This window comes from Stegostoma tigrinum, chromosome 22, assembly GCF_030684315.1.
Source record: "Stegostoma tigrinum isolate sSteTig4 chromosome 22, sSteTig4.hap1, whole genome shotgun sequence".
NCBI lineage: Eukaryota > Metazoa > Chordata > Chondrichthyes > Orectolobiformes > Stegostomatidae > Stegostoma > Stegostoma tigrinum.
This window is the reverse complement of record NC_081375.1, coordinates 26924751-26939856: the sequence shown is the minus strand read 5'-3', so window position 1 is coordinate 26939856 and position 15106 is coordinate 26924751. Positions and strand designations below refer to the sequence as shown.

General features: G+C 43.7%; 1 protein-coding gene across 2 annotated transcripts in view; it reads right to left on the bottom strand.

The window, feature by feature from the left end:
* abca5 (ATP-binding cassette, sub-family A (ABC1), member 5) overlaps positions 1 to 15106 on the bottom strand; it is a 110249-nt gene that overhangs the window by 37648 nt on the left and 57495 nt on the right. For both annotated transcript variants that reach the window (XM_048555449.2, XM_048555450.2), the window contains exons 13-17: positions 13185 to 13304; positions 10460 to 10598; positions 9936 to 10026; positions 3354 to 3493; positions 3066 to 3185 (exon numbers count right to left, since the gene is read on the bottom strand). In XM_048555449.2, the coding sequence (XP_048411406.2) occupies positions 3066 to 3185; positions 3354 to 3493; positions 9936 to 10026; positions 10460 to 10598; positions 13185 to 13304 (610 nt within the window). The remainder of the gene's footprint in view (positions 1 to 3065; positions 3186 to 3353; positions 3494 to 9935; positions 10027 to 10459; positions 10599 to 13184; positions 13305 to 15106) is intronic.

Sequence of the window (15106 nt, the reverse complement as noted above, 5' to 3'; positions counted from 1 at the left end):
ACCTGTCCAAATGTCTTTTAAACCTTGTAACTGTACCCACCTCTACCACTTCTCTGGCAGCTTTTTCCATGAAAGCAGCAGCCTCCACGGAAAAATAGTTGTCCCTCAGGTCGCTTTTAAATCTTTCCCTCTCACCTTAAACCTGTGCCCTCTAGTTTTGGACTCCCCTACCCTGGGGAAAAGACCTTGCCTAGTCACCTTGTCTAAGCCCCTTATGATTTTATATACCTTTATAAGGTCAGCCCTTAGCCTCCTATGTTCCAGGAAAAAATGGCCCATCCTATCAAGCCTCTCCTTACAACTCCAGTCTCAGTAACATCATTGTAAATCTTTCAGCACCCTTTCGAGCTTCATATAGCAGAGTGACCAGAATTGTATGCAGTACTCCAAATGTGGTCAATCAATGTCTTATATGGCTGTAACATGACGTCCCAACTCCTGTACTCAAAGCTCTGACCAATGAAGGCAAAGCATGCCAAACACCTACTTCTTCACCTTGTCTACCCGTGATGCCAATACCTTGCATTTATCTAAATTAAACTGCATCTGCCATTCCTCAGCCCACTGGCCCAATTGATCAAGATCCCGTAGTACTCTTTGATAACTTTCTTCACTGTCCACTGCACCACCAGCTTTGGTAACATATGCAAACTTACTAACCACGCATCTTAAATTCTCATCCAAATCATTAATCAAAATGACGAATAGTAGTGGACCCAGCACCAAACCTTGCAGCACACCACTGCTCACAGGTATCCAGTCTGAACAACAACCCTCTTTATCTCCTACTGTCAAACCAATTAATTGGCTAGCTGTCTCTGAATCCATGTGGATATAACCTTATTAACCAGTCTACCATGCAAACCTTGTCGATACCCTTGCTAAAGTCTGTGTACTGCCCCATCTATCTTCTTGGTCATCGCTTCAAAAAATTCTATCAAGTTTCTGAGACACAATTTCTCATGCACAAAGCTACGCTGATTGTCCATATTCAATCCTTGCCTTTCCAAAGCATGTAAATTCTGTCCCTCAGAATCCCCTTCGACAACTTACCCATCACTGATGTCAGGCTCACCGATCTGTAGTTTCCTGGTTTTTTCCCTTGCAGTCAGTCTTAAATAATGGCACAATATTAGCCATCCTCCAGTCTTCTGGCACATCACCCATGGCTATCGATGATACAAACATCTCTGACAGGGGCCCCACAATTTCTTCCCTCGCATCCCACAATGTCCTGGGACACACTGGTGTCAGGTCCCAGGGATTTATCTCCCTTTAAGTGTTTTAAGACCTCTAGCACCTCCTCTTTTGTAATGTGGACTCTTTTCAAGGCATCACTGTTTATTTCCCAGAGTTCCCTTGCTTTCATGTCTTTCTCCATTGTAAATAGTCTTGCAAAATATTTGTTTAGAATCTCATCCATTACCTGTGGTTCTGCACATAGAAGGTCTTGTTGATGTTTAAAGGGCCCTATTGTCTCCATTGTTACTCTTTTGCCTTGACATACTTGTAGAACGTCTTTGGATTCTCTTTAACCTTATCTGCCCTCCTGATTTCCCTCTTAAGTGTACTCTGACACTTCTTTTATTCAAGGGATTCACTTGATCCCAGTCCTCTATATCTGACATACACCTCCTTTTTCTTGGCCAGAGCCCCAATATCTTTAGCTTTGCCATCCTTTCCCGTCACACATGTTGTCCTTGAACTCTCATCATCTTGCTTTTAAAAGCATCCCACTTGCCACATGTCCCTTTACCTGCGAACAGCCTCTCCCCAATTAACTTTTGAAAATTACTGTCGAAATTGGCCTTGCCCCAATCTAGAACATTAACTTGTGAATGAGGCCTATACCTTTCCATAACCATTTGAAAACTGATAGAATTATGATCATTCATCCCAAAATAATACCTCAATCACTTGCCCTACCTTATTTCCCAAGGGGAGGTCGAGTTTTTCCCCCTCTCTAGTAAGGCCATCTACATACTGATGGAGAAGGATTTCTGGAACACACTTAAAATTTCTCTCCATCCAAGCCCTTACTACAGCAATCCCAGTCTACGTTGGGAAAGTTAAAATCCTCTATTACAAACACATTATTCTTACGGCTATCTGCTCCTCAGTTTTCCTCTGACTACTGTGGTCCCATAGTACAATTCATCAAAGTGGTCACCCTCTTCTTATTTCTTAGTTGCATTCATATAGCTTCAATGGATGATCCCCCCCCACCCCCAGGAATATCCTCCCAAAGTAATGCGGTGATGTTTTCCCTAATCAAAAATGCCACTCCCACCCACCTATTTTCTCTCCTTCTATCCATTCTATAGTATCTATACCTCAGAACATTGAGCTGCCAGCCCTGTCCATCCCTCAGCCTTGTTTCTGTAATAGTTACGATATCCCAGTCCTATGTTCCTATCCATCTGCCTTACCTGTCATGCCTGTCATGCCTCTTGCCCCAAAACAAAAGCATTTGAATTCATCAGTCTTCCCTCACTCTCTGCCGTGCTCTTACCTGCCTTGTCTATTTAACATGCTCCCTATAAGTTCCTGACGTTCTCTTTTGTCTCACTACTGCTTAGGTTCCCACCTCCTCTGCCAGACCAGTTTAAAGCCTTCACAGTAGCTCTAGCAAATCTTTCCACCACAATATTGGTCTCCCTCTACTTCAGGTGCAACATATCCTTCTTGTACAGGCCACTTCTGCCCCAGAAGAAATCCCAATGATCCAAAAATCAGAATCCTTGTCCTCTGCACTAGCTCCTCAGCCACACATTCACCTGGTCTATACTCATACTCCTACTGTCACGTGGCACCGGGAGTAATCCAGAAATTACTGCCCTTGAGTTTCTGCTTTTTAATCTCCTGCCTAAATCCTTATATTCACTCTGCAGGACCTCATCCTTTTTCTAACTATGTCATTGGTACTGATGTGTACAACAACCTCTTGCTGCTCATGGTCCCCTTTGAGAATTTGCTACAATGTGAACATTGAGTGTTCAAAAGTAGACTTCTACAGATGAAACTACAGTTTCAGCACCCTGTAATCTATTGCAAGGTATACTGGCCTGCTTGATCAATTTCTGATTCTTCCTCCAATTTTAAGAAAACCTCATCCAAGGATGTCATGGAAACACCATAACTGTCGATTCCAAGATTGGTACACCTGTCCAAATCTTCAAACAGACCTGAAAAGGGAGAATGCTAACAATGAACTGTTCTATTGTAAACTCATCAACAGGCATGTTTAGGAGATACACCAATCTACAACCTTCAATATTTTTTCCCCCAGAACAACAATAATTATTACTATTAAAAGTACTTGTTAAATACACCAAAATTAGGAAATTGAATACCTGCAAATTTGTTAACATCCTGAAGAGGTAAGGTATATGCCAGATCCAGCTCATGCAATTGTGAAAGCTCAGCATTTGGTATATGATGTTTGACCAATGATGTCACTTTATCAGGGTAGCAGGACTCATTTACGGACATTCTGTTCAAAATCAAAAATTAAATATTATAGATAGTATAACCAGGAATTGACTACTAAAGGCACTGCATGAAATTGGTACATGGTTTCTTAGAACATCATGATTGATTATGTAATCTGCAAATTATATTGCTCCATATCTCAATCTTTATATTGTACAGACATACCAGAATTTTCTATATAAGTAATTTGAATACACTGAAGTAAGCAAAGTTCCAAATCAAGGAATCTGAGCCACTGATGAACCGTGTACAAAATGTTTACATGCAAAGTTGAATAAAACATTTTCTGATATAACTTTTGTGGATGCAAGTTTAATTTTCATAACTCAATTTTACAAATCCCTGGTGATGCCTCGGTTGGAGTACTATGAAGAATAATGAGCGCTACGCGAAGGAAAAAGCAAAAATGGCCTTAGATAGGGTACAGATAAAGTTTGGTAAGGTATTACAAGTTATGAGGGACTTCAGTTATGAAGGGAGGTTGGAAAAGATAGGCTTGTTGTCCTTGAATAGAGAGGTTAGCAGGATTCAAGATAATGTGAGGGTTCAATAAAGTGGAGAGAAAAATATTTTCCTCCAGCAGATTGGCAAGTAACTAGGAGTCACAGGTTTAAATTTATTGGTAAACTGTTTAGAACATATTCTAGATGGAATTTTAAAAGGGGTATGGTTAGGTATTTGAGGATGAGGGCTGTGAGCATGGATTTCTTACAGGAATTAAAAATCTGATAAACCAGCTGCACATGGTCAGGGGTTGGGTAGTTGTTTAAATGACTACATCCACAGCATTTCACCTGCAAATCCAAGCTGAGCCTTTCTCCACGGGTTGAAACTGTTTAGTGAATAGAATACTACAACATCTTTGTCTCTTTGTTGGGTGAAATTTTGGAACTTATCTGTCCAGGTACCTGAAAAATACTTCAAATAGCAGTATGGCCCTGTCCACCTATAGGGATGATACAAATTAGGCTTGTTTTCTTTTCTCTAGAATTTAGAGGGTTAAGGGGAGATCTGATCAAAGTCTTCAAGATATTAACAAGACAGGGTAGATAAAGATAAATTATTTCGACTGGTTGGGAATTCTAGAACGAGGAGGTACAGTCCGACAATTAGAGCCAGGCTGTTCTGGAGAGAAGTTAGGAAGCACCAAAGAGCGGTAGATATTTGGGACTCTCTTCTACAAATGGCAGTGGATGCTGAATCAGTTGTTAATTTTAAATCTGACATAGATAAATTCATAGGTGACAAAGAGATGAAGAATGGCTCTCCTGATGCAGTTTACATGCAGGTTCTTTTTTAGGACAATTTGCACACTTAGCAAATTAAATGCATTCCTGTTGGTAAAAATTATAGTTAAACAGAGCCTTCAGCTCTACATAAATACAACCGTTAAATCCCTACACAGTGTGGAGATTGACATTTTTTTTCTTTGCAGAGAATCGGCACACTTGATGAAATTAATGCCATATAGTAAAAGGCATATTTTATTTATCAAATACAGCTTCTTGTACCTCCTGAACTGATGTTACAGAGATCTCTCCAGTGGATGACTGAAAAGAGCAAAATCCATAGGATAATAAAATGTGAGGCTGGATGAACACAGCAGGCCAAGCAGCATCTCAGGAGCACAAAAGCTGACGTTTCGGGCCTAGACCCTTCATCAGAGAGGGGGATGGGGGGAGGGAACTGGAATAAATAGGGAGAGAGGGGGAGGCGGACCGAAGATGGAGAGTAAAGAAGATAGGTGGAGAGGGTGTAGGTGGGGAGGTAGGGAGGGGATAGGTCAGTCCAGGGAAGACGGACAGGTCAAGGAGGTGGGATGAGGTTAGTAGGTAGCTGGGGGTGCGGCTTGGGGTGGGAGGAAGGGATGGGTGAGAGGAAGAACCGGTTAGGGAGGCAGAGACAGGTTGGACTGGTTTTGGGATGCAGTGGGTGGGGGGGAAGAGCTGGGCTGGTTGTGTGGTGCAGTGGGGGGAGGGGATGAACTGGGCTGGTTTAGGGATGCAGTGGGGGAAGGGGAGATTTTGAAACTGGTGAAGTCCACATTGATACCATATGGCTGCAGGGTTCCCAGGCGGAATATGAGTTGCTGTTCCTGCAACCTTCGGGTGGCATCATTGTGGCAGTGCAGGAGGCCCATGATGGACATGTCATCAAGAGAATGGGAGGGGGAGTGGAAATGGTTTGCGACTGGGAGGTGCAGTTGTTTGTTGCGAACTGAGCGGAGGTGTTCTGCAAAGCGGTCCCCAAGCCTCCGCTTGGTTTCCCCAATGTAGAGAAAGCCGCACCGGGTACAGTGGATGCAGTATACCACATTGGCAGATGTGCAGGTGAACCTCTGCTTAATGTGGAATGTCATCTTGGGGCCTGGGATGGGGGTGAGGGAGGAGGTGTGGGGACAAGTGTAGCATTTCCTGCGGTTGCAGGGGAAGGTGCCGGGTGTGGTGGGGTTGGAGGGCAGTGTGGAGCGAACAAGGGAGTCACGGAGAGAGTGGTCTCTCCGGAAAGCAGACAGGGGTGGGGATGGAAAAATGTCTTGGGTGGTGGGGTCGGATTGTAAATGGCGGAAGTGTCGGAGGATAATGCGTTGTATCCGGAGGTTGGTAGGGTGGTGTGTGAGAACGAGGGGGATCCTCTTGGGGCGGTTGTGGCAGGGGCGGGGTGTGAGGGATGTGTCGCGGGAAATGCGGGAGACGCGGTCAAGGGCGTTCTCAATCACCGTGGGGGGGAAGTTGCGGTCCTTAAAGAACTTGGACATCTGGGATGTGCGGGAGTGGAATGTCTTATCGTGGGAGCAGATGCGGCGGAGGCGGAGGAATTGGGAATAGGGGATGGAATTTTTGCAGGAGGGTGGGTGGGAGGAGGTGTATTCTAGGTAGCTGTGGGAGTCAGTGGGCTTGAAATGGACATCAGTTACAAGCTGGTTGCCTGAGATGGAGACTGAGAGGTCCAGGAAGGTGAGGGATGTGCTGGAGATGGCCCAGGTGAACTGAAGGTTGGGGTGGAAGGTGCTGGTGAAGTGGATGAACTGTTCGAGCTCCTCTGGGGAGCAAGAGGCGGCGCCGATACAGTCATCAATGTACCGGAGGAAGAGGTGGGGTTTGGGGCCTGTGTAGGTGCGGAAGATGGACTGTTCCACGTAACCTACAAAGAGGCAGGCATAGCTGGGGCCCATGCGGGTGCCCATGGCCACCCCCTTAGTCTGTAGGAAGTGGGAGGAGTCAAAAGAGAAGTTGTTGAGTGTGAGGACGAGTTCCGCTAGGCGGATGAGAGTGTCGGTGGAGGGGGCCTGGTCGGGCCTGCGGGACAGGAAGAAGCGGAGGGCCTTGAGGCCATCTCCATGCGGAATGCAGGTGTACAGGGACTGGACGTCCATGGTGAATATGAGGTGTTGGGGGCCAGGGAATTGGAAGTCCTGGAGGAGGTGGAGGGCGTGGGTGGTGTCACGGACATAGGTGGGGAGTTCCTGGACCAAAGGGGAGAAAATGGAGTCCAGATAGGTGGAGATGAGTTCGGTGGGGCAGGAGCAGGCTGAGACGATGGGTCGACCAGGGCAGGCAGGTTTGTGGATTTTGGGAAGGAGATAGAAACGGGCCGTGCGGGGTTGGGGAACAATGAGGTTGGAGGCTGTGGGTGGGAGGTCCCCTGAGGTGATGAGGTCATGAATGGTGTTGGAGAAGATGGTTTGGTGCTCGGGTGTGGGGTCATGATCGAGGAGGCGGTAGGAGGTGGTGTCGGAGAGTTGGCGTCTGGCCTCGGCGATGTAGAGGTCAGTACGCCATACTACCACTGCGCCACCCTTGTCTGCGGGTTTGATGGTGAGGTTGGGGTTGGAGCGGAGGGCTGCCCGTTCTGCGGGGGAGAGGTTGGAGTGGGTGAGAGGGGTGGAGAGGTTGAGGCGGTTAATGTCTCGACGGCAGTTGGAGATGAAGAGGTCGAGGGAGGGTAGGAGGTCCCATCTTCCGCACCTACACAGGCCCCAAACCCCACCTCTTCCTCCGGTACATTGATGACTGTATCGGCGCCGCCTCTTGCTCCCCAGAGGAGCTCGAACAGTTCATCCACTTCACCAACACCTTCCACCCCAACCTTCAGTTCACCTGGGCCATCTCCAGCACATCCCTCACCTTCCTGGACCTCTCAGTCTCCATCTCAGGCAACCAGCTTGTAACTGATGTCCATTTCAAGCCCACTGACTCCCACAGCTACCTAGAATACACCTCCTCCCACCCACCCTCCTGCAAAAATTCCATCCCCTATTCCCAATTCCTCCACCTCCGCCGCATCTGCTCCCACGATAAGACATTCCACTCCCGCACATCCCAGATGTCCAAGTTCTTTAAGGACCGCAACTTTCCCCCCCACGGTGATTGAGAACGCCCTTGACCGCGTCTCCCGCATTTCCCGCGACACATCCCTCACATCCCGCCCCCGCCACAACCGCCCCAAGAGGATCCCCCTCGTTCTCACACACCACCCTACCAACCTCCGGATACAACGCATTATCCTCCGACACTTCCGCCATTTACAATCCGACCCCACCACCCAAGACATTTTTCCATCCCCACCCCTGTCTGCTTTCCGGAGAGACCACTCTCTCCGTGACTCCCTTGTTCGCTCCACACTGCCCTCCAACCCCACCACACCCGGCACCTTCCCCTGCAACCGCAGGAAATGCTACACTTGTCCCCACACCTCCTCCCTCACCCCCATCCCAGGCCCCAAGATGACATTCCACATTAAGCAGAGGTTCACCTGCACATCTGCCAATGTGGTATACTGCATCCACTGTACCCGGTGCGGCTTTCTCTACATTGGGGAAACCAAGCGGAGGCTTGGGGACCGCTTTGCAGAACACCTCCGCTCAGTTCGCAACAAACAACTGCACCTCCCAGTCGCAAACCATTTCCACTCCCCCTCCCATTCTCTTGATGACATGTCCATCATGGGCCTCCTGCACTGCCACAATGATGCCACCTGAAGGTTGCAGGAACAGCAACTCATATTCCGCCTGGGAACCCTGCAGCCATATGGTATCAATGTGGATTTCACCAGTTTCAAAATCTCCCCTTCCCCCACTGCATCCCTAAACCAGCCCAGTTCATCCCCTCCCCCCACTGCACCACACAACCAGCCCAGCTCTTCCCCCCCACCCACTGCATCCCAAAACCAGTCCAACCTGTCTCTGCCTCCCTAACCGGTTCTTCCTCTCACCCATCCCTTCCTCCCACCCCAAGCCGCACCCCCAGCTACCTACTAACCTCATCCCACCTCCTTGACCTGTCCCTCTTCCCTGGACTGACCTATCCCCTCCCTACCTCCCCACCTACACCCTCTCCACCTATCTTCTTTACTCTCCATCTTCGGTCCGCCTCCCCCTCTCTCCCTATTTATTCCAGTTCCCTCCCCCCATCCCCCTCTCTGATGAAGGGTCTAGGCCCAAAACGTCAGCTTTTGTGCTCCTGAGATGCTGCTTGGCCTGCTGTGTTCATCCAGCCTCACATTTTATTATCTTGGAATCTCCAGCATCTGCAGTTCCCATTATCTCCAAAATCCATAGGAATTGGGGGTGTGGTCACCTTTATCTGCCTGGGGGCATTGTCTCAAATTCCAGGAGCTTTTCCAGATTTTGGACAACAGCCTCAGCTGGAAATCTGAATCCCAGAGCCCATATACAATGATTTCCTGGAGATGACCAATTCAAATTAACTTGAGCTTAAATTACAATTCAGAATGGTTGCAGTGAAATCACTCCAGGCTGCTTCTAGACTTGACATCACTGAAGTGACTAATAAGGAAATGAGCTTCCATTTAAGAATATCAATATCAGCAAAAGGTTCATCAGGCTTGAAGTGTCAACGTCAAAGTTCAACTGTTTTCTGAAAGTTTCTTTGCATCTGTCCCTCATTTCTATTAGCCACTTTATTTTAAAAAAATATGCCCTAGTTTGGTAAGCATTTTTAACGCGTTATATATTCCAACTCTGTATGATGCTTTCTTAGGATTGGGCAACACAAAATATTCCTAAAAGAAATAATTTGTAGTCACATCCCCTGCTTTTTATGAACCTAATATTATTACACATACTCCCCAAAATCCCAGGACTTTTGGAACAAAAACATAAGTTGCTAGAGAAGCTCAGCAGGTCTGGCAGCACGGAAGGGTCCAGTGACCCTTCCCCAAACCCGAAACATTATCCCTGACCTTTTCTTTGCAGATACTGCCAGACCTGCTAAGTCTTTCCAGTAACTACTATTTTTGTTCCTGATTTGCAACATCCGCAATTATGTTGGTGCCGGGGTTTTTGTTCTATCGGCAACTGCATCACATGTACACAAAAATGTGTCAACTTTTGACAATTTCTAAAATAGACATATTACCCAACATTATGCCCCTAAGTAGATTTCATATTGAACCCTCAAAACACACATGTAATACTTTACCTGAGGTTATAACCCACACCAAATTTTGATTTCAGGAACAGTGAGGAGCCAACACATTTGAGCTGCCCTTGTGAGATGACAGCTTTACGATCTGTATCAAGACAGACAAATATACACAGAATATATCAATTCCAAAGGTTTTATGACAATTATATTGCCATAAGTATCATGATCTGCTATTGTGAAATCCTTATGTTCACCTAAAATTTAAGTGAGCACTACCAGAGTCAAATGGTAAATTATAATTTAAACAGATCTGGTGGTGATCTGTATGTTGTGTCTTATAAATAAGCACGTTATTTTGACATAAAAGGAAGCAAAGTTTACGACTGCATTTCATTGCTAAACTGTTTTTCAACAGTTTGTGTATTTTCTTTCTTTCAAATTGAAAAGAGATTTGAAACTAAATAGGTTTCTTCTAACAGCAGCACAAAGAGTTTTAAAGAGAAAATTAGATTTTGAGGAAACCCAAGCTCTTTAAACATGGCAAGTCAGAGCATTAAAATGCCATAATCCGCACTAACCTGCCAGAATATCAGCTTCATCTATGAAATGAGTGGTCAACAGTATGACCCTTCCTGTCTTCCGCTTTTTCAGCAATGCCCACACCTGCTGTCGAGAACAAGGATCCATTCCAGCAGTTGGTTCATCAAGGAGCAAAACCTTTTGAGATGGCAAGAACAAGCAATACTACAGATTATCCAAATTGTAGAAAAACCGATGAATCCTTTCTTACAGAGAAAAAGCTACAAGTTTATAAATACTGTAATCTTGCATTAAAATAGTTGATGTGAGCATCCTCCAAATATAGATGAGGTACATTTATTATTCTGAACTCATCTGTTAAGAAATTAGAAAATAAAAATCATTTTGTAACAGTGATTTTGCTAAATAAAACACAACCAGAGAAGGATTACTTCAAATAAAAAGGCCATTAATGCTAAAATTTCAGTGCCAAACGAAACATGAAAAAATTAACAATGAGAACCAAAGGAACACAGGAATACTATTTTATCTCTCCATCCGATGCCTTAAGCTAAAATGGCACAGAACAAACGTACAACCAGCAACTATGAAGTAAAATGAACTGCTGCTTAGATAACTGGTGACAAGAGAATTGCTCACATTTGCTATAATTTGGAATATCTTTGAGAAGTGTTTATTTGGACTGGCCGTTAAAGGTTAGCAGTTTGTTGTTTTATTGGGGAATATCGTGAGGCATTTCAAAAAGATGAAAATCTTTCTGCGCTATCAGACCTTACTGTAATCATTACTTATGTGGAGTCTTAACAGATTTCGTTTTAGGTCCATGTTATTTGATGCACTTTTCTCATAATATGTAAAGGGAAATCAATATATTGGCCCATTGGAAGTAAATTTACTGGCCATTCATAAAATTCTACACTAAAACAATCCTACACATTTTATGCTCAAACATGAATAGGAAACTTTACAGGATTCAGCAATTCACTTTCAATTACATATGGGTCTGGATTTCACTGTCATAACATGTTATTCTGGAGTCTCCACTTCCATAGTCAAATGTGGAAATCCAAAAGCCCTGCTCCTCCACAGGATGCATCATTGTTTCATTCCTGACAGACTCAGTACGGAAATCAGCATGATTGTGTGCATTTGGGCTACTTACCCAAGGTGAGAACCAATCACAGTCGTCAAAGTTAAGGCCTTGTTTGTGTTTATGAAATAGTGTTTTTTAATCAATATTATAAATGATAAACAGATAACAACTTCTTTAGTCTTGGAAAATTATTTTTTTTTACAAATGGAGTCTCATTCCCTAGGAAAATTGTTTTAACTTTATGAAAATAAAATATCCATTTTTACTTTTACTGCTTGTCTCTTTTAACACTCTGCCTTAATCACAATTGTATTTCTCAGTCTTTTCCCCTTTATCTACATCATGTAAATCTGATGTATAGTTCCTGCCTCATACCACTCGGTGTGGACTCTGTCCCAAAAATCTAAATAATTACTAATTTACCAATCTATCCAGTTACCAAAAACTACCAGTCTCTTTTCAAGGACATGAGAATGGAACAGACAATGGATCTGTGGATATTTTCATTGGAAATCTGATGAAAAGCCTCTTGGTAGTTGTCAGCAATGTGTACCGCAAAAGCAGCTCCTTTAGAGCAAAATTGGGGTTCACTACAAATTTGAGTGACTAGAATGGTATATGGTAATATGGGGCCGGTATTGAGCAACAGGATACCATAGAACGAGGACAGGAAGTTAACGATATAAATTTGGTAAGATAAATCTCACCGGACCTTATGGTAACAAACCCTCAAAATAAACCAACCAGAGCTAACATGTAGTGAAAAAATGTCAGATTTAACCCACTTGATAATTTATTTTCCTACCTAGTCTGGTGTCATCAGCAAATTTAGGTACCATAAATTTGGTCCTTAAATCTAAGTCAATGATATAGATTGTAAATAGTTAAGGTGCCAGGTCTGATCCTCGTGGAATTCCGCGAGCTGGACCTTGCCAAACCAAGAAAGATATTTATTGTTACTCTCTGTTTCTTCTTAATTAATCGATATTACTATGTTAGCCCACACCAGTTCTCTTTTCTTACAGATTCCCTCACAGTGCAGAAAGGAGCTGCATGGCATCACAGGAGGCTCCACAGCACTGAGGATATCACCTAGAAAGGGACCGAAGCGTCTGCTATCAAACCTCCCAGCTCAGTGAACACACCGACATCTACAGGTTTCACTTTATCCATTTCTGATGTACTTAATCAAAAAATAAGTTAGTTACAAACATGATTTCCCTTTCACTAAATCATGTTGACTCTGCTTGATCCCATTAGTTTTTAAGTACAATGCCATAACCTCCATAATAATGGATTCCAGCAATCACCATTTTACAGATATTTGACTGAATTATCCGAGCTTCCTGCTTTCTGAATCCCTTTCATTTTTAATGAAACGGTGTATTGTTTGCTATTTTCAATCTGCTAGGACCATTCCAGAATGCAAAAAATTTTGCAACATTGTACATAATGCCTCTACTCTTTGCAACAAAGCCTAGGATGCAGGTCATATGGCCCTAGCAGATAAAGTGGGACTGAAGTTTTGGAAATGTAAAAGTAAATTTTTTTTTAGCCGTTTCAACTATAATTTTTACTCCACTAACTGGAGTATTACTGGATGAAAGTTTATATCACTGATTGAAATAAAAAGCTTAACCATACCTACAGATCCACCACTGATGTCTCACCTTAGGATCCCCCAAAATTGCCATCCCCATTGAAAGTTTCCTTTTCTGTCCACCACTGAGTTTTTCTGCACGAACATCCAAAATTGCTTCCATATCCAGTTCTTTTATGACATTCAGCACCTGAAAAAGGCAATACAGAAAAGATAAATTAAAAAAGATTATTTTCAAAATAATTTGGAATAAATGCATTCAGAAATACTAACTAAAAATCACTTCGACACTGACCAACAGAAAGATCAGTCATGATGCTAATTACTATCTAAATATTCTTTGTTACATACCAGGACAGCATTAAAAGCACAAAACTCTCTATCCATATCTTCACCTGTGGTTCCATAATCGAATCTGTTCTACTTCCTGTGCTAGCAAATTTCTTCTGAATTCCCTATTTGACTTTTTGGTGACAGTGCATTGTGAAACATTCTACTTGATGATGGATGAGACATGATTCACGGTAACAAACTGTGGAGCTGGATGAACACAGCAGGCCAAGCAGCATCTTAGGAGACCCAAGGGTCTAGGTCCGAAATGTCAACTTTTGTGCTCCTAAGATGCTGCTTGGCCTGCTGTGTTCATCCAGCTCCACACTATATGTTATCTTGGATTCTCCAGCATCTGCAGTTCCCATTATGTCTGATACATAATTCGCAGTGTCAGGTCTCCAGGACCACTGTGCTCCTGGGTTTTTTTCTGAAAGGCACAATGGAACTTCAGCCTTTTGCATATTTTAAACTTAAAAAATGTTAGAAGGCAACTCCATCATGGTATGCTCTATCATTTACTTGGAAAGGCATCCAGCTGCCAATCTAGAGGACCTCTAGTTAGCTTTGAGTCCTCAACCACCTTCTTAATTCAAAGGAATGCCTACTCTCTGATCACTAATCTGCCAATTAGTGAAAATTAGCATTTTTTAATTTTTCACATTCAATTCAGGTTTTTTATCCCCATTTCAGTTTAATCATAGACTGCTGGGAAGCCCAGGAAAAAAGTTGTCCTCTGTGTATTTTCTATCAAACCCTTCCATTAATTTGAAAACTTTCAATCTGTTCATCCTTCGATCTTTGCCTTTCAAAACAGAAGCAAGCCGATCTATTCACCCTTTCCTTACAGTTTAGAACTGTGAGGCTATATTTATCTTTGTTCTTTAGGTGAAAATCTTTTATGCACCTTTCTAGTGCTTCTCTAACATTTTATGGTATCGCTACCAGCCCCTACACATGATTCCAGTGAGGTTCAACTAACGTTCAATACAAATTTAGCAGACTGTTTCTAATTTACACTTGGTGATGGAAGGTGTGATTTATATCTGTTTTAGTGTTGTTTATTTTAGAGGTTCAATTTTGAGCTAGAGACATGCAGGGCCTGGTCTATGTATGTTTGTATGTACGTGCAGAGATTTAATGTTTAACTTGTAAGACTTTCTGAAGCCATAGTTTATTTAAAAATACTTGAGAGATATAGTTCTTAGGGTCTATGGGAATTTGTTTACACTGGCAGAGGTTTCACCAGTGAACAAACAAAACAATGCAGTGAATTAGGCCTCAGTTAGAAGGATACGGAATTGGAGAGATCAGAGATAATGGGAACTGCAGATGGTGGAGAATCCAAGATAACAAAATGTGAAGCTGGATGAACACAGCAGGCCAAGCAGCATCTCAGGAGCACAAAAGCTGACATTTTGGACCTAGACCCTTCATCAGAGAGGGGGATGGGGAGAGGGTTCTGAAATAAATAGGGAGAGAGGGGAAGGCGGACCAAAGATGAATAGAGGAGAAGATAGGTGGAGAGGAGAGTATAGGTGGGGAGGGGACAGGTCAGTCCGGGGAGGACGGACAAGTCAAGGAGGCAGAATGAGGTTAGTAGGTGGGAAATGGAGGTGCGGCTTGAGGTGGGAGAAGGGGATAGGTGAGAGGAAGAACAGG